At 39.7% G+C, this 20,303-nt stretch overlaps 1 protein-coding gene and 1 long non-coding RNA gene across 6 annotated transcripts in view; one reads left to right on the top strand and one right to left on the bottom strand.

Annotated features, from left to right (window-relative positions):
* The window catches only part of PCNX2 (pecanex 2), a 302,310-nt gene that overhangs the window by 182,857 nt on the left and 99,150 nt on the right, over nucleotides 1-20,303 (bottom strand). For all 4 annotated transcript variants that reach the window (XM_045437338.1, XM_045437341.1, XM_045437340.1 and 1 more), the window contains exons 14-15: nucleotides 18,918-19,028; nucleotides 18,040-18,131 (exon numbers count right to left, since the gene is read on the bottom strand). In XM_045437338.1, coding sequence (XP_045293294.1) covers nucleotides 18,040-18,131; nucleotides 18,918-19,028 — 203 coding nt within the window. The remainder of the gene's footprint in view (nucleotides 1-18,039; nucleotides 18,132-18,917; nucleotides 19,029-20,303) is intronic.
* Nucleotides 11,006-19,974, top strand: LOC123576463. 2 transcript variants are annotated; one of them, XR_006701415.1, is made up of 3 exons: nucleotides 11,006-12,206; nucleotides 18,611-18,691; nucleotides 18,955-19,974. It is a non-coding gene; the product is annotated as an uncharacterized LOC123576463 (long non-coding RNA). The 2 variants fall into 2 exon arrangements; XR_006701414.1 differs by lacking the exon at nucleotides 11,006-12,206 and having other exon boundaries at nucleotides 18,421-18,691.

The following is a 20,303-nucleotide window of genomic DNA, read 5'->3' as shown; positions in this document are numbered from 1 at the left end:
CAGTCTATTGCTTTTCTCCAAAACTTTGGAAAATAAGAAAGAATTCTATAAGAATTCAGGAAACATTCAAGTTGGTCTCATTCTTGTTCTCAAAATGAAATAGGAAAGAGTGATACCTCCACTTCAGAGGCATAAATCCACAATAATATGGCTCATACTCTTGACAATGAGAAAACACCAGAGAATTTGTAAAAATCTCAACTACAAAATAACTATGATGGGGACATCTGGATGGCTCAGTTGCTTAAGCATCCAACTCTTGATTTTGGCCCAGGTCACGATCTCATGGTTCGTGGGATTGAGCCCCACATTGGGCTCTGCACTGACCGTATGGAGTCTGCTTGGGATTCTCCAGCTCCCTCTCTCTGCCCCTCCCCAGCTAGCATTCTTTCTCTTCCTCTTCCTCTTTTTCTTTCTTTCTCTTTCTCTCTCAAAATAAGTAAATAAACATTTTTTAAAAAAAGAATAAAAGAGGGGCACCTGGGTGGCTCAGGTCATGATCTCATGGTCTGTGAGTTCGAGCCCCATGTCGGGCTCTGTGCTGACAGCTCACAGCCTGGAGCCTGTTTCAGATTCTGTGTCTCCCTCTCTCTCTGACCTTCCCCCATTCAGGCTCTGTCTCTCTCTGTCTCAAAAAATAAATAAACGTTAAAAAAAATTTTTTTAAAGAATAAAAGAGGAGACATCACTATAAACACTATAAGAATTAAAAAGACAATAAAGAATACTATGAATAATGTGATTAGAAAATATAGAGAAAATAGACAAATTCTTTGAAGAACACAACTATTTCAATAATAGATAATTTGAATAACTCTATATTTATTGAATTTTAGTTTAAAATCCTCCCATGAAGAAAACTCCAAGCCCACATGGCTTCACCTAAGAGTTCTACCAAACACTTCTTAAATGAATAATACCAATTCTATACAAACTCTTTAATATAAAAGAAAGAAAATACATTCCAACTCATTTTATGAGGTCGTTACCCTATAATATAACAAGACAAAGCATCACTAGAAAAGAATGCTCAAAAACTAGAAACTTTGTGATCATAGACACAATATTTCTCAACAAAATATTAGTAAATATAATTGAGTAATGTATAAAAAGTATAATATATCATGACCAACTGGTGTTCATTTTTCAAATGCAAGATCAATTCAACATTCAAAAGTCAGTACAATTCATCTTATCAACAGATTAAAAGAAAAATTAATATGATCTCCTCAGTAGATGCAGGAAAAGCATATGGCAAATTTAATATCTATTAATGATTTAAAACTCCCAGCAAACTAGGAATCTAAAGGAAATTAGTCTGATAAAAAGGAATTCCACAGCTAACATTACACTTAATACTGAAAGAAAAACTAAATGTTTTTCCCCTAAGATTGGGAACAAGGCAAGAATATCTGATTTCAGCAGTTCTAATCACATTCCTCCTGAGATTTTTGCCAGGGCAATAAAGCAAGAAAAAGAAATCAGAGGCATATGGATTGGAGAAAGAAATAAAACTGTCTTTATTCACGGACAACATGGCCATCTATATATAAAATCTCAAAGAAGCCACAAAAAGGGAGGGGCCAAGATGGCGGAGCAGCATGGAAGTTCTCAGCTTCTCTTATCACTGAAATGAAGCTAGATCAGCACCAAACCATTTTGCACACCTAGAAAATTAATCTGAGGATTGATCTGCATAACTTGAGTCACAGAACTTGGCAGGTACACAGCACAAAGAGGTGAACTGGGGAAGAGAGAAGCCACGGAGGGAGCTGTTTTGGGGGGAGAGAGGACAGAGAAAGAGGGGAGAGTGAAGGAAAATCACTTCCCCCAAAAGTAGCTGGAGAAAAAGGGAGAGTGGAAACACCCACAAGTGACTGAACAAGAAAGGGAGAAAGAAGAAAGGAGAGGGTTTCAATACCATTAGGACTCTATAAATAGGGGAGAGCACAGCTGGAAATTCCACAGCTTGATATCTGGAGGTGCTCTGGTGGGAAGGGCGAATCCCCAGTGGCAGGCAGCAAGGTCAGAGGGGTCTGTGGGGCACACAGGGAGAAGTGGTTCTTCTGCTAGGAGGGCATTTGGTAGAGGCCTAACAGCCTCCCCACAGGCAAAGGTCCCAGCAGACACTGAAAAACAGTCACATTTGCTGGGATTGGAACAAAGACACCAGGGTGCAGTGAAGCCTGGTGCTGACTGTGTGCTGTGTTTTGCCATAATTTCTAAACTTCTGCCACTGTGCGATTGCAGGAACTTTTCTGGGGCAGCATGCACCCGGCCACAATCTCTGAACCTCTGCAACAGCGCAACAGGGGGAACGTTCCAGGGCCAAGCCGGCACCTGGCAAATGCCTGGCAAGACACTCCCCCAGAGGGTAGGAGCGGGTCCAAGCCGAGGGGATCTCAGAAGCGAGGGGTTTAGAAACACAGCCCCATATAAGACATAATTCAGGAGGCAGGTATTGCCTAACAGGCTGATGGCTTAGACCCAGACAATGTAGAAGTGAGGAGTGGACAGAAACCAGAGACAAAGGAGGGGTTCTTGATTGTTGGTCGGTGAGAGTGCAGAGTTCTAGTGCCAGAGACTGGGAATCTGGGTAATGCCATTTTCACCTCTCCTGCACATGCGCATACAAGCACACGCACGCACCACACTGATCCACCCCATTAAGCTAAGAAGCACCACCTAGTGGAGAACGGAGCTGTTACACCAAGCCCTGTCCAATTGTGCCAACCAAGCTCAGGCCCTAGAGGACCACCACAAGTCTCTCCCCCTGCTTAGTGCAGGACTATAAAGTGCTTCAAGGTTAGACCTCTAGAGGAAACTGGATGTAATTTTTTTCGGATTTCATTCTGTTCACAGGTCCATCTATTCTTTTTTTTCTTTTCTTTTTCTTTTCTTATTCTTAGATACAGAAAGAAAAAAATTATTTTTCTTTACATTATTTAAAAAATTCTTTTTAATTTTTTTACTATATATTTTTTATTTTATTGTAATTTTTTAATTCTATTTTACTTTTGCCATTTAATTTTATTCTATTTTATTGTATACTTTTTTTTAAATTTTTAAATGTTTTCTTATTTTTTTCCCTTTATTTTCTTTCCCTTTTTTTCTCTTTTCTGTCAAGCTTCTTTCAACAACCAGACCAAAACATACCTAGGATCTAGCTTCTTTTATTTGATTTTTTGTATTGTTTTCAATATTTAATTTTATTCTTTTTCGTCATCCAAAATGACAAAACGAAGCAATTCACCCCAAAAGAAAGAACAGGAAGAAATGACAGCCAGGGGCTTAATCAACACAGATATAAGCAAGATGTCTGAACTAGAATTTAAAATCATGATAATAAGAATACTAACTGGGGTTGAAAAAAAGCATAGAATCCCTTTCTGTGGAGATAAAAGAAGTAAAATCTAGTCAGGATGAAGTAAAAAATGCTATAACTGAGATGCAATCTCGAATGGATCCCACTGCAGCAAGGATGGGTGAAGCAGAGCAATATAAGCAATATAAGACAAAATTATGGAGAATTATGAAGCAGGAAAAAAGAGGGAAATGAAAGCAAAAGAGCACAATATAAGAATTAGAGAAAACGGTGACTCTAAAAAGGAGTAACATCAGAATCAGGAGTCCCAGAAGATAAAGAGGGAGAAAAAGGGGTAGAAGGTTTATGTGAGCAAATCATAGTGGGAAAGTTTCCTACCTTGGGGAAAGACACAGACATCAAAATCCAAGAAACACAGAGAACTCCCATTAGAGTCAATAAAAACCAAGCATCAACAAGGCATATCATAGTCAAATTCACAGAATACACAGACAAGGAAAGAATTATGAAAGCATAAAGGGGGAAAAAAAAGTCCTTAGCCTATAAGGGAAGACAGATCAGGCTCGCAGCAGACCTATCCACAGAAACTTGGCAGGCCAGAAAGGAGTGGTGGGATATACTCAACGTGCTGAATTGGAAAAATACACAGCCAGGAATTCTTTATCCAGCAAGGCTGTCATTCAAAATAGAAAGTGAGATAAAGAGTTTCCCAGACTAACAAAAACTAAAGGAGTTAGTGACCACTAAACCAGCCCTGCAAGAAATTTTAAGGGGGACTCTCTGAGGGGACAAAAGACAAAACAAAACAAAAAAATACCAAAAGCAACAAAGACTAGAAAGGACTAGAGAACACCACCAGAAAATCCAACTCTACAGGCAACACAATGGCACTAAATTCCTAACTTTCAGTATTCGCTCTAAATGTCAATGGACTAAACGCTCCACTCAAAAGACATAGGGTATCAGAATGGATAAGAAAACAAGATCCATCTATATGCTGTTTACAAGAGACACACTTTAGACCTAAAGACACCTTCAGATTGAAAGTAAGGGGATGGAGAACCAACTATCATGGTAATGGTCACCAAAAGAAAGCTGGAGTAGCCATTATATCAGACAATCTAGATTTTAAAATAAAGACTGTAACAAGAAATAAAGGGCATTATACCATTAAAGGACATTAAGGAGTCTATCCACCAGGAAGAGCTAACAATTGTAAACATTTATGCCTCCAACGTGGAGAAACCCAAATATAGATACCGATTTATCACAAAAACAAAGAACCTCATTGATAGTAATACCGTATTAGGGGACTTCAACACCCTACTTACAGCATGGACAGATCATCTAAGCAGAAGATCAACAAGGAAACAATAACCTTAAATGACACACTGGACTGGATGAACAGATATATTCAGAACATTTCATCCTAAAGCAGCAGAATACATGTTCTCAAGTGCAAATGGAACATTCTCCAGAATAGATCACATACTGGGACACAAATTGGCCCTCAACAAGTCCAAAAAGATCTAGATCATACCATGCATATTTTCAGACCACAATGCTATGAAACTCAAAATCAACCACAAGATAAAAATTGGAAAGAAAACGAATACTTGGAGATTAAAGAACATCCTACTAAAAAATGAATGGGTTGGGGTGCCTGGGTGGCTCAGTTGGCTAAATGTCCAACTTCAGCTCAGGTCATGATCTCACAGTTCATGGGTTCGAGCTCCACATCAGGTTCTGTGCTGACAGCTCAGAGCCTGGAGCCTGCTTCGGATCCTGTGTCTCCCTCTCTCCCTGCCCCTACCTCACTCATGCTCGCTCTCTCTCTCTCTCTCTCTCTCTCTCTCTCAAAAATAAATAAACATTAAAGAAAAAAGAATGAATGGGCTAACCAAAAAGTTAAAGAGGAAATTAAAAAGTACATGGAGGCCGAAGAAAGTGATAACATGACAGCCCAAAACCTCTGGGATGCAGCTGCAGGTGGTCATAAGAGGGAAATATATAGCAATTCAGGCCTTCCTAAAGAAGGAAAAAAGTTCTCAGATACACAATCTAACCTTACACCTTAATGAGCTGGAAAAAGAACAGAAAAGAAAACCCAAAACCAGCAGAAGATTGCAAATAATGAAGATTGAACAGAAATCAATGCTATTGAAATAAAACAAAACCAAACCAATAAACAAACAAAAAATAGTAGAAGAGATCAATGAAATCAGTAGCTGATTCTTTGAAAGAATTAACGAAACTGACAGGCCCCTAGCCAGTTTGATCAAAAATAAATAGGAAAGGACCCAAATAAATAAAATCAAGAATGAAAGAGGAGAGATCACAACCAACACTGCAGAAATACAAACAATAATAACACAATATTATGAGCAATTATATGTCAATAAATTGGGCAACCTGGAAGAAATGGACAAATCCCTAGAGACATATAAACTACCAAAACTGAAACAGAAAGAAATAGAAAACTTGAACAGACCCATAATGAGTAAAGAAATCAAATCAGTAATCAAAAAATCTCCCAAAAAACAAGAGTCCAGGACCAGATGGCTTTCCAGGGTAATTCTACCAAACACTTAAAGAAGAATTAATACCTACTCTTTTGAAGCTGTTCCAAAAAAAAAAAAAAAAAAGAAAAAAGAAAAAAGAAAAAGAAAAAGAAAAGAAAGAAAAGAAAAAGAAGAAAAGAAATGGAAGGAAAACTTCCAAACTCATTCTATGAGGCCAGCATTACCTTGAGTCCAAAACCAAAGACCTCACTAAAAAGCAGAACTACAGACCAATTTCCCCGATGAACATGGATGGAAAAATTCTTAACAAGATACTAGCCAGCCAGATCCAACAATACATTAAAAGAATTATTCACCGAGATCAAGTGGGATTTATTCCTGGGATGCAGGGCTGGTTCAGTATCTGCAAACCAATCAAAGTGAAATCGATCACATTAATAAAAGAAAGAATAAGAACCACACGACCCTCTCAATAGACACAGAAAAAGCATTTGACAAAATACAGCATCCTTTCTTGATAAGAACCCTCAAGAAAGTATGGATAGAAGGATAATACCTCAAGATCATAAAAGCCATCTACGAAAGACCCACCACTAATATCATCCTTAATGGGGAAAAACTGAGAGCTTTTCCTCTAAGGTCAGGTACACAACAGGGTTGTCAACTCTCGGCACTGTTTTTCAACATAGTATTGGAAGTCCTAGCCTCAATACTCAGACAACACAAAGAAATAAAAGCATCCTAATTGGAAAGGAGGAAGTCAAACTTTCACTCTTCGCAGACGACATGATACTCTGTATGGAAAAACCCAAAAGATTCCACCAAAAAAACTGCTAGAACTGCTCCACGAATTCAGCAAAGTTTCAGGATATAAAATCAATGCACAGAAATCGGTTGCATTTCTATAAACCAATAACGAAACAGCAGAAAGAGAAGCCAAAGAATCAATCCTATTTACAACAGCACCAAAACCCATAAAATACCTAGGAATAAACCTAACCAAAGAGGTACAAAATCTATACACTGAAAACTATAGGAAGCTTATGAAAGAAACTGAAGAAGACACAAACAAATAGAAATACATTCCATGCTCATGGACTGGAAGAACAAATATTTTTAAACGTCCATACTACCCAAAGCAATCTACATATTCAATGCAATCCCTATTAAAATAACACCAGCATTCTTCATAGAGCTAGAACAAACAATCCTAAAATTTGTATGGAACCAGAAAAGACCCTGAATAGACAAAGCAATCCTAAAAAAGAAAACCAAAGCTGGAGGAACGACAATTCTGAACTTCAAGCTGTATTACAAAGCTATAATCATCAAGACATTATGGTACTGACACAAAAACAGACACATAGATCAATGGAACAGAATAGAGAACCCAGAAATGGATCCACAAACTATGTGGCCAACTAATCTTTGACAAAGCAATGGAATAAAGACAGCAGCAAATAGTGTTAGGGGAAACTGGACAGAGACGTGCAGAAGAATGAACCTGGAACACTTTACTACACCCTACACAAAAATAAACTCAAAATGGATGAAAGATCTAAAGATAAGACAGAAAGCCATCAAAATCCTAGAGGAGAAAGCAAGCAAAAACCTGCTTGACTTCGGCCACAGCAACTACTTACTCAACACGTCTCTGGAGGCAAGGGAAATAAAAGCAAAAATGAACTAGAGGCAAGAAAAATAAAAGCAAAAATGATCATCAAGATAAAAAGCTTCTACACAGCAAAGGAATCAATCAGCAAAACTAAAAGGCAACCGATGGAATGAGAGAATATATGTGCAAATGACATATCAGATAAAGGGTTAGTATCCAAAATCTATCAAGAACTTACCAAACTCAACACCCAAAAAAACAATCCAGCGAAGAAATGGGCACAGGACATGAACAGACACTTTTCCAGAGAAGACATCTAGATGGCTAACAGGCACATGAACAAATGCTCAGCGTACTCATTACCAGGGAAATACAAATCAAGTCCACAATGACACACCACCTCACACCTACAAAACAGATAAACATAAAGGAAGGGAAGCAAAAATACAAAAACAGGGAAAGGAAAATAACAGAAGAGACGCTTAAATACAGAGAACAAACTGAGGGTTGTTGTGGGTTTTGTGGGTAGGGGATGGGCTAAATGGGCAAGGGACATTAAGGAGAACACTTGCTGGGATGAGCACTGGGTGGTATACATAGGGGATGAAACACTGGATTCTACTCCTGAAATCACTGCACTATGTGGTAACTAACTTGGATGTAAATTTAAAAAAATAAAATTAAATTAAAAAAAGAAGCTACAAAAAAGCTACTGGAATAAGTATTTAACAAGGTTCCAAGATACTACCCTAAATATACAACAAGTGTATATATTATCAATGAACAATCAGAAACTTCAATTATACAATACCACTTAATGATAGAGTACAAACATGTTTACTTTGAAAGAAACTGCCAAACTGGTTTCTAAAATGGCTACACAATTTTCTAACCCCACTAGAATGAATCAGAGTTCTTGTTGCTGCACATCCTTACCAGCATTTGGTGTTGTTAGTGTTCTGGATTTGGACCATTCTGATAGCTGTGTAGTAATATCTTCTTGTTATGTGCTTTTAGTTTCAAATTCCACTTGTTCATTGCTGATATATAGGGAAGTGAATAACTTTTATATATTAACCTTGTATCCTCCAATATTGCTAAACCAGTTATTAGTTCTAGGGAGTTTTTTGTCATCAATTTTTTAATTTTCCACATAGAAAATCAGGACATCTCTGAAGACAGTTTTATTTCTTCCTTACCAAGCAGTATACCTTTATTTCCTTTTCTTATCTTATTGCATTAGGCAGGGCGTCCAATATATGTTGAGAAGGAATAGTAAGAGAGGACATCCTTGCCTTCTTCCTGATATTAGTGGAAAAACTAGTTTCTCACCATTACAATGTGAGCCATAGGTATTTTGTAGAAGTTCTTAGATCAAGTTAAGGAAATTCTCCACTAATTCTAGTTTTCTGGGAGTTTTTTTCATGAATGGTTGCTGGATGTTTTCAAATGATTTTTTCTGCATCTGTTGATATGATCATATGATTTTTCTTCTTTACCCTGTTGATGTGATTGATTACATTATTTGATTTTTGAATATTGAACAAGCCTTGCATATCTCAGATAAATTCCATTTGGTCGTGGTATATAATTTTTTTTATACATTGTTGGATATGACTGGGTAATACTCTGTTGAGGATTTTTTGCATCTGTTCATGACATTAATCTGTAGTCTTCTTTTCATGTAATGTCTTTGGTTTAAGTGTTAGAGTAATTCTGATTTCATAGAATGTATTAAGAAGTATTCCTTTTGCCTCTACCTTCTAAAATAGATGGTGGAGAATTGGTATAATTTCTTCACTAAATGTTTGGTAGAATTCAACAGTGAACCTCTTTGAGCCTTGTTTCGAAAGTTTGTTAATTATTGATTCAATTTCTTTAATAAATGCAATCCTAATCAGATAATCATTTTCCTTGGATGAGTCTTTGGTGGATTACATCTTTCTAGGAATTGGCCCATTTCATCTACGTTATCTACATTGAGTTATTCACAATACTACTTTATCATCCTTTTAGTGTCCATGGAATCTATAGTGGATATCCCCTCATTTATTTCTATAATTAGTAATTTGCATCTCCTCTCTTTTTTTCTTAATTGGCCAGGGTACAGGCTTATTAATTTTATCAATCTTTTTTTTAAAAAACAGCTCTTTGTTTTATATATTTTCTCTATCAATTTCCATTTTTCAATGCCATTGATTTTTTTGTTCTTTTATTATTTATTTTCTTTTGTTTACTTCAGAATTAATTTGCTCTTCTTCTTCTAGTTTCCTAAGGTGGAAGTTTAGATTATTGATTTTAGATCTTTTTTCTTTTCTAATATATACATTTCATGCTACATTTCACCCTAAGCATTGCTTTTGCTGAATCCTACTCAATTGGACAAGTTGCATTTTCATTTTCATTTCATTCAAAATATTATTTAAATTCTTCTTGAGATTTCTCCTTTGATCCATGTGCTACTTAGAAGTGTGTTGTTTAGGAGCATCTGAGTGGCTCAGTCGGTTGAGCATCTGACTTTGGCTCAGGTCATGATCTCGTGGTTCATGAGTTTGAGCCCCATATAGGGCTTTGTGCTGACAGCTCAGAGCCTGAAGCCTGCTTCGGATTCTGTGTCCCCCTCTCTCTCCACCCCACCCCTGCTTGTCCTCTGTCTCTGTCTTTCAAAAATGAATAAACATTAAAAAAAAAAAAAGAAGTGTGTTGTTTAATCTCCATATATTTTGGAATTTTTAATTCCACTGTGGTCTGAAAGCAGACACAGTATGCTTTCTATTCTTAAATGTGTTAATATGTGTTTTATGGCCTAGGATGTGGTCTGCCTTAGCGAATATTTCCTGTGAGTTTGAGAAGAATGTGTATTCTGCTATTGTTGGATGAAGAAGTCTACACATGTCAATATATTCCGTTGATTAATGATTCTGTAGAGTTCATCTACGCCCTTACTGATTTTCTGCCTTCTGGATCTGTCCATTTAAGATAGAGAGGTATTCAAGTCTCCTATTACAATAGTGGATTCATCTTTTTCTCCTTATAATTTTATCAGTTTCCCCTTCAAATATTTTGATATTCTGCTGTTAGGTACATACACGCTCAGGATTGTTATGTCTTCTTGGAGAGCTGATCCTTTGAATATTATGTAATGCTCCTCTTTATCTCTGAAAACTTCTCTTGCTCTGAAGTCCACTCTATTGCTCTGCAGTATGAAATCAATACAGCCATTCTCTTCTTTTTTCTTTCTTTATTTTTTTTAGAGGGAGAGCAAGAGCAGGGGAGAAGGGCAGAGGAAGGGGGAGACAGAAAAAGAGAGGGAGAGGGAGAGGGAGAGGGGGGGAGAGAGAGAGAGGGAGAGAGAGAGAGAGAGAGAGAGAGAGAGAAAGAGAGAGAGAGAAAGAGAGAGAGAGAAAGAGAGAGAGAGAGAGAGAGAGAGAGAATCTTAAGCAGGCTCCACAATCAGCACAGAGCCTGACACAGGGCTCGATCCCACAACCCTGGGTTCATGACCTGAGCTGAGAACAAGAATCAGACACTCAACGGACTGAGACCCCAGGCACCCTATATTTTTGCTTTCTTTTTATTAGTTTTAGCAAGGTACATATTTCTCCATCCATTTACCTCCAAGATGTATGTGTCTGTATATTTAAAGTGGATTTCTTCTGGACGATATATAGGTGGGTCTCGTTCTTTGATCCTCTCTGACAATCTCTGCCTTTCAATCAGTGCATTTGCACCATTAGTGTGTACAGTGATTATTGATATAGTTGGATTAATACTTGCTATATTTGTTACTGTTCCTTATTCATTGCCCTTGGTCTTTGTTCCTATTTTTGTCTTTCACTCTTTTTCTGCCTTTTGTAGTTTTAATTGATTTCATATGATTTCATTTTCTCTCCTTTATTAACGTATCAGTTATACCTCTTTTTTAATACTCTTTTAGTCGTTGCCCTAGAATGTGCAATATCCATTTATAATTAAGTCAAGTCCACTTTCAAATAACACTGTGCCACTTTATGGGTAATGCAAGTACTCATAATAACTATACACTTATATTTATTTGATTATGTGATTGCAATAAATAGAAAAAACGGAAATATTTATTTCACCCTCACTTATTCCTTCCCTGATAATCTTCCCTCCTTTATGTAGTTCTGAGTGTCAGTCCTACATTATTCTTCTTTTCTCTGAAGAGCTTCTTTTAACATGTCTTGCAAGGCAGGTCTACTGGCAACCAATCTCCTTCAACAAATCACTTCTGAAGGATCATTTTTCAGGGTACAGAATTATAGCTTGGTGGGTTTTTTTTTTCTCTCAATACCTTAACTATTTCCCTCCACTCTTGTTTTGCTTGAGTTGTTTCCTGTCATGAGTCAGCTTAGGCTGCCATAGCAAAATACAGTGTGTGTATTACTAAGCACGATGTCTTAAACACCATAAATTTATTTCTCACAGTTCTGAAGTCAGGAGGCCACGGATTATGGTGCCAGCATGGTCAGATGCTGGAACAGGCTCCCCTCTGGGTTTGCAGATGGCCACTTGCTCTCTGTGTCTTCACACAGCAGTGATTTCTCTTCTTACAGGGGCACTAATCCCATCACGAGGGCCCCACCCTCTGGACCTCATCTAAACTGAATTATCTCCCCAAAGCCCATTAGGATTTCAACAGTTGAACTGGGGGAAAACAACTCAGTCTGTAACAGCTCCTGAGCAGAAACCACATACAATTCTTATCTTTGCTCCTCCAAAGGTAAGATAATTCTTCCTCCGGTTTCCTTCAAGATTTTTTCTTTGATCTTTGGCTTTTAGCATTTTGAATGATATGCACTGGTTTAGTTTTTGTTGTTTTTGTTGATGATTTGAATACATCTGCTTGGTGTTTTTTGAGTTTCCTGAATTTGTGGCTTGGTGTCTGACACTAATTTGGGGAAATTCTCAGTCATTAATGCTTCAAAGTATATTTTTCTACTCCTTTTTCTCTTTCTTCTCCTTCTGACATTTTCATTACACGTATGTTCCATCTTTTGTAGTTGTTCCACAGTCCTTGGATATTTTGTTGTCTTCAGTCTTTTTCTCTTTGCTTTTTCATTCTGGAAGTTTCCACTGACATAGCCTTAAGCTCAGAGATTCTTTCCTCAGCTATGTCCATTAAAAGCATTCTTTGTTTCTGTTACAGTGTTGTTTTTTTTCACCAGCATTTCCTTTTGATTCTTCTTGAAAATTTCCATTTCTCTGCTTATACTGTCCGTCTGTCCTTGCATACTGTCTACTTCATCCTTTAGCATATTAATCATAATTGTTTTACATTCCCAATCTGATAATTCCCACATCTTTGCTATATCTAAACCTGATTCTGATGCTTGCTCTATCCATTCCAACTGTGTTTTATGGCTTTTAATATGCCTTGTAATTTTTTTTCTTGATAGCCAGACATGACACGCTGGGTAAAAGGAACTGTGGTAAACAGGTCTTTAGTGATGTGATGTTAAGGCATGGGGGAGAAGTATTTTATAGTCTTATGATTACTGCTCAGCTTTTTAGTGAGCCTGTGCCTCTGGACTATGAACTTCATAAGTGTTTCTGAGTGCTGCTTAGGCAAGACAGAATGGTGGGGCTGGACTGGAGTTGGTATTTCCTTTCGCCCACATGGAAGGCTAGAGCCAACTGGAGCTTGGCATTTCCCTTCCTCTAAGTCAGTTAGGCTCTTAAAAATCCCAGTAGTTTAGGCTGTGGGGAAATCATGAGGTCAGGCCTTGTTAAGAAGAGAATGCTCTTCTTGTTAAGAAGAGAATGTTTACTCTTCCCCTCCACCTACTAAAAGCAAGAGTTGGATTTTGGGATTTTTCTCCAATATTCACTGTGAGAACCTGTTCCAAGCTCCTGGAGGTAAAACTCACAAAATTGTGCGGCCTCCTGGAGAAGTGGACCCCCTGGGAGATATTAACTCTCAGACTTGCCCAGACTGAGCCTTCGGCAATTCCTTGATTTTGGTTCAGGTTTTCCCACCTTTGTACTCATTCCCATGGAGGTTCCTGCTGCAGGAGCTTGTGATCCCCTGTATCTACCTGTCCGTCTCTCCAATTTAGGAAGCAGTGATTTGCTTGCTTCTTGCCTTCTCTGATGGATCCAAAAAGAGTTGTTGATTTTTTTAAATTGGTTCAACTATTTACTTAGTGTTAGGATAAAGTAACAACTTTCCAACCCTTCACATACTGGACCAGAAACCAGAAGCCAGTAATTGTCTTTTGACAAAGATTCCAAGGTAATTCAATGGGGGAAATGTTAGTCTTTTCAACAATCGTGTCAGTGAATCTCAATCTTTACCTCATCTCATACACAAAAATCAACTCAAAGTGGGTCAGAGATCTAAATGTAAAAGCTGCAACTATAAAACTTCTAGGAAAAAATGTTTGTGACCTTGTGTTAGACAAATATTTTTTAGATAGGACATAAGAAGTGCAAACCATAAAATAAGTAATTGACAAATTGGATTTCCTTATAATTAAAATGTCTACTCTTTGATAAATGCTGTTAATCAAATGAAAAGACAAGCCAAGGACTAGAAAAAAATATATGTACGCTATATATTTGCTAAAGGACTGGTATTCATAACATGTAAAAAAAAAAACCTCTTATATCTCAGTAAGAACATATAATGCAATTTTTTAAATGGGCAAAAGACTTTAACAGATTTTTCACCAGAAAAGATACATAAGTAGCAAGCTAAAGTATGGCACATACTTGACAACAGTCATTATTAGAGAAATGCAAATTATAGCCACAATCAGATACTATTTCATACTGGAATGAGTACTATTTTTAAAAACTATTACAAATTTTAAGTGCTAGAAAGAATCTGGAACACTCGGAAATCTCAAAGACTCTGAAGGGATCAAAAATGGTGCACACTTTGAACAACAGCTTGGCAGTTTCTTATGAAGTTAAATATTGATTAACCACTTGACCCAGCAATACCACTCCTAAGTATTTACTAAGAATAATAAAAACACATATCCACACTAATACCCGTACACAAATGTTTATAGAAATTTTATCTATAATTTGGGGTGCCTGGGAGGCTCAGTCAGTTAAGCATCTGACTTTGGCTCAGATCATGATCTAAGGGTTCGTGGGTTCAAGCCCCGCATCAGGCTCTGTGCTGTCAGCTAGCAGCCTAGAGCCTGCTTCAGATTCTGTCTCCCTTTCTCTCTTTGCCCCATGCCTCCCACCCCGCTCATATGGCGCGCTCTTTCTCTCTCTCTCTTAAAGGTAAATAAACATTAAAAAAATTATTCTTAAAAGTTTTATCTATAATTTTCAAAAACTGGAAATAACCACAGAAATACTACTCGGCGATAAAAAAGAAAAACTACTGACATGTGTAACAACATGGTAGGATCTCAAAAGCATTCTGCTAAGTGAAAGAAGTCAAACTCTCAGAAAGCTACATGTTGTATGATTCCATTTATTTGAGATTCGAGAAAAAGCAAGACAGGAATGACAGAAAGCAGATCAGCAGTGGCAGAAACCTGGGCATGGGAGAGAAAGGACTACAAAGGAGCATAGAGAACACTCGGGGGAAGTAGAATTGTTCTATATCATGATTGTGATGTGTGTATTGTGATATTATTAAAGAATTCATAATAAATAGTATTTTGATGATATTTGATTATATACAGTCATCAAAACTCATATAATTATATATTTAAAACCCATGAATTTTATCGTATGAAGTTGTGTTTTATAAGTTATAACCACAGAAATCAATTCAGTCATAGCCAAAGGTTACAGTAGGAAGAAGAGGGTGGCTTATGAAGGGGTACCAGGGAACCTTGGAGTTGGTGCAAACATCGCTCAACTTGAGTGTGGTGTTAGTTACATGACTACATACATCCATCAAAACTTACCTAACTGTATATATTAAAAAGGTAAATTTTACAGTATAGAATTTATATCCCAGTAAATCAGATTTTTTAAATGTATGGAAACAAAAAACAACAGGTGTTGGCGAGGATGTGGAGAGAAAGGAACCCTTGTACACGGTTGGTCGGGATGCAAACTGGTGTAGTGACTATGGAGAACAGGATGGGGGTTCCTCGAAAAATTAAAAATAGAACAACCCTACAGTCCAGCAATCACACTACTGGGTATTTATGCAAAGAATATAAAAACACTAATTCAAAGGGATGCAGGTATCCCTAGGTTTGTAGTAGCATTATCTACAATGGCCAATCTATGGAATCAGCCCAAGTGTCCACTGACCAATGAATGGATAAAGATGTGGGGTGTGTGTGTGTGTGTGTGTGTGTGTGTGTGTGTATTAAGGAGTGCCCTTGCTGTGATAAGTACCAAGTGTTGTGTGGAAATGTTGAATCACTAAATTGCACACGTGAAACTAACATAGCACTGTACATTAACTAACTGGAATTAAACTGAAAACTAAACACCAAGAACAAAAAAATTAAAAATACTCTTAAAAAATTAAAATACAAAATAAAAAATTAAAATGCGCGAAAAATATATATGTAAACAGACACCGAAACACAACAGAGAAAGTAATAAACAAAGGGTCCTGTGCGCAAGAGCTTGTGACCCCCGAGTTTTACAGACAGATGTTTTACAAAAGGCAGTAGGAAGAGTTCCTCAGAAGTACAAGGACTCAGAAAATAATCCATGTACTTTTCCTGAATAAAACCGTGACAGAATAGAAGAATGTATTTCAAAAGAAAGAACGCCGGAAACATTGATTCCTTCTGTAATGAGTGTTCTACATGATGGTGTAAACGTGGTGACAGTGTCCCCACCAGCACGTAAGTTACCTTTGTGCATTAGAAGAAGGAATCTTCCTCCTCCCCTTTTTCTATGCGAAAGAAACTACCTATACGAAAGGGATGGAAGGAGTGAGGGAGGAAATCAGGCCATTGAGGGTCACAGACAAATTCATGGGAATGCTCTGGGAGAGGATCATGTCGCACTCCCCGTCTTCCACAAGTGGGAATAAACAATGACCTTTCTGCCGCCCACAATGATGCATTTAATAAGACTGTAAGTTACTCTTTTGAAAGAGTTGGCTAAGAAGTGTCATTTGATAGATCTTAAAAACTCTATGGAACATGCATTATTTTTACCTTCTCTTTCACATTAAATTTCTATTTTATCAGACGTACCTGTTGTTTAAAACATTAAATGTGGGATGTCCATAAAGTCAACAAATGTGTGTAATATTAATTAAATTTTCCTGAACGAAGATGCCCCCGACATTACGTGTATTACTGTCTTCAGACTTTATGGGCACTCTACAATTCTATAATACTGAAAATGAGCAGGAGTGTTCCCTGTCTACACCACCTCATGGCCCAAATTCCTGCTGCCTGAAGGCAGCTTGTGCTTCTTCACCCATGTTTCTCCATATTTCCAGGTAACGTTGTTTTATTTCTTTTTTTTTTAATGTTTTATTTATTTTTCAGAGATAGATGCAGAGCATGAGCAGGGGAGGGGTAGGAAGAGGGAGACGCAAACTGAAGCAGGCTCCAGCTCGGAGTTGTCGGCACAGAGCCCAGTGCACTCAAATGCACGAACCGTGAGATCATGGCCTGAGCCGAAGTTGGGCACTTAACTGACTGAACCACCCAGGCGCCCCTGTTATTTCGTGATCTTTTTCTATCTTAGATTTTATTTGCTGACTTTCCAGCGTGGGAGACAGGATTGAGACAGCCCAGGTGCACCTGGGTGGCTCAGCCGGTTAAGCCTCCGACTCTGGCTCAGCTCATGATCTCGCGGTTCGTGAGTTCGAGCCCTGCGTCAGGCTCTGTGCTGATGGCTCAGAGCCTGGAGCCTGCTTCGGATTCTGTGTCTCCCTCTCTCTCTGCCCCTCCCCCGCTCATGCTCTGTCTCTCTATCAAAAATAAATAAACATTAAAAAATTAAAAAGAAAAAAAAAGGCAGCCCTGATGGTCACACTCACACAAACTCGCTCACACACGCACTTCCCTTCCCCATATAACTGTCATTCCAGTCGCCACAAATACAAAGAATTATTCACAGCTGAGCCACTGCATGCATAGTAATTACCTCTGGTTTTCTGACACAACTTTCTGTTTTCCTGAGGTCAATGCTCATCTTGTGTTTTCATCCTCGTGGGCCTCCCTTGCTGCCCTCCTGAGCTTCAACTTTCTCCATCTGGAGAAGTCTACGGGTCCTCTGTTTTCTAGATTTTAAAACCATGTTGCTGTCGTACCCTCTCCTGTTCTCCGTCCACATAGCTTTACGCCATTGGATCTCTTTACTGCCTTTTGAGCGATACTTCAGAAAGCAGGGAGGGTCAACCCAACAGGTCCCGTTGACCGCCATGCTAGGCCGAGGCCCAGGGTCAGTAAGGAGGCCAGAGGGGCAGGTGCAGAGCGGGATGAGACCACGTGGCTCTGTGATCCCTAGCAAATCAGGTATCTTAAGATGTCTTCTAACGCCACCGAGGCCCCACCCTCGGGGCCCTGCCTCTCCTGATGTGCTCAGATCCGCCTGAACCCCCAGTTAGTTTACTGAAAGGGAGGAGAAGGGCAGAGGCCCTGGGCCCTCACGCCTACCTTCACGGCGCTGAAGCAGAGCACGTGGAGCAGGGCAGCGGAGGCGGCACTCCGGGCCACGCTGTAAACAGCCGACGTCATCCCGGAAACGGCTGAAACACAAACACCAACGGTCTCGTGGTCAATAAATGTAACGACGCGAGGAGACGGTGGCGGCTCTGGAATACAAGATGTCTGCCGGGGGTGGAGGGGGTCAAAGAGGAAGTCCGAGGGGTCGGGCAAAACCACTGGATGACTGTTACTACGAGAAAGACAGACCACTTACTAAACATGCAGGAGGAAAGCGTTTAGAGAGAACTGGGGGCACCATTCGCAGAAGACTGCGTGAACAGGCCCCGTGAGGATGTAGGGAGACCTCCTTGTTTACAGTTGAAAGCTGCTGGCCACGATAAACCTCGCGGGTGAAGGTTTCCACAGAAGGGGGTCAGAGAGAGAGAGATGAGTGTAATGAACAAGCAACGCTAGCACGTGTGTGCGTGTGTGTGTGTGTGTGTGTGTAATGAGGTGGTCATAGTACTGATCACCAGCAACGCCCGAGTGCTTCATGTACAATTTCATTTCGTTTTTACAGAACCCCTAGGAGATCCACATGTTCATTTCCATTTAGAGAAGCATGAACTTTAAAGTTAAGCAACCGGCACAAAGTCTCCAGGTAAGGATTAGGCGAGGTTTTATCCACCTTGGTGGGAATCTAAAGTGCCACGCCAAGGGAGGGTCCACACAGGCGGAGACACGGGTCCCCTGTCTGTCCCGGTGCACGCATGAAGCCGTTTAGTGCTCATGACAAAGAAAACCTAGCTGTCCGGACTCTTACTCCACTCAGCTCTTATCGGAACTTCAAACTCCTTTACAGGAAGAGTAGGATGTCAATGACCTACCAGAACCTCCAAAAAACAGCATGTCAATCTGTTCCAGAAGGTAAACGCAGAAAGTGTCGATCTGCGGGAAGAGCCCAAGGAGGGAAATCGCAGGGAAGCAATATAAAAATACTGGAAGTGAACAGACAAAGTTGACGGTAAGTGTGCGGTCAATGGCCACCAGGTCCCCGAGGCAATCCCGCCTGCTCCCCTTCCAGCACCCGGCCCGCCCTGCCCGCGTCCTGGAGGCAAGACTGGACTCCTTGCACCCACAGAAGGAAGGTCTGCAGGCCGAGTGGAAACATGCCTGCAGAAGTAACAAGGGGCCGTGTCTGAGGAAGAGGCCTAGACGAGGACCCAGGAGAGACCTCGGGTGGTGAGGGAGGCAGTGGACCAGTCCACAGTTTGCAAGAGCAGCTTTGCATGTGGGGGGCATGAGCATGGGAGGAAGAATCTGGGAAACTCCAGAAACAGGCAAACCTAAAGGGTGGTAGGTGGGCGGGTCTCTCCCTGCATGGGGGCGGGGTGTCCAACATCGGAGCTGGGGGCTCCTCACTTTGTGCCTCTGTCCCCTGGTGCACTTGACGTGCTGAGCATCACCACATCTAAATGCCAACCACAGATTCGAGTTCAGTGGGAACTCCAGGTTCGCAGAGGAACAAGGGAGGGTGGTGATTAAGAGGCCACCACAGGTGATGGTGGGGCACTGAAGGGACTGACTCCCCGGACACTGGAGCATCTGGGACATGAAGGTAGCCCTGCCTGGCCAGAGGACCGTGTTCCGTCCCAAAATTGTAACAGTGCAGCTGGATAAAACATCCACATGCCAGGACTCTACGTGTCCCCCAGATCATTTGTTAGAGGAAATAAGACGTACCAGAGCTGTGTTTCACAGCTACTTCCCTATTATCCTCTCTTGCTCAAGTCTTTGTAAGTTGGCTTTCATAGAAACACAGAATCTCCCATTCCTTCTGCTATAATACATCTGTCTTCTGTCTCAGTTTATTGAGTAGCATGTCAATGTAGTTCGATACTGGTAAGCCTTAATAAAACTAAGGAAATTTGATTTGAAATCCCATATGCCCAAACGTTGGAACTATGTGCTAACACCGTGCATAAACCACAGTCAACAGTGGGAGTGGGGATGGTGGGGGGAGGGGGGGGGGTTTCAGCTATTTCTGAAAAATCAGAAATGTAAACTTTCCATTGTGAAATTGTAGAAACGAGAGTATCTGTACGGTCCCATGCTCTTGCTAGTAGTGGATTAAAAGTAAGTATGGGACAATCCCCTCTACAATAATACCGGGGAACTGTTTCAACTCTCTTGCGGTTGGAACCATGTTTTGCTACACGTGGTGATTTTGCTGTAATGTTTTCTGTGGCAAGATTTCAACGATATTGTAAAAA

This window comes from Leopardus geoffroyi, chromosome D2 (genome assembly GCF_018350155.1).
Source record: "Leopardus geoffroyi isolate Oge1 chromosome D2, O.geoffroyi_Oge1_pat1.0, whole genome shotgun sequence".
NCBI lineage: Eukaryota > Metazoa > Chordata > Mammalia > Carnivora > Felidae > Leopardus > Leopardus geoffroyi.
This window is presented reverse-complemented; position numbering and strand designations above follow the sequence as displayed.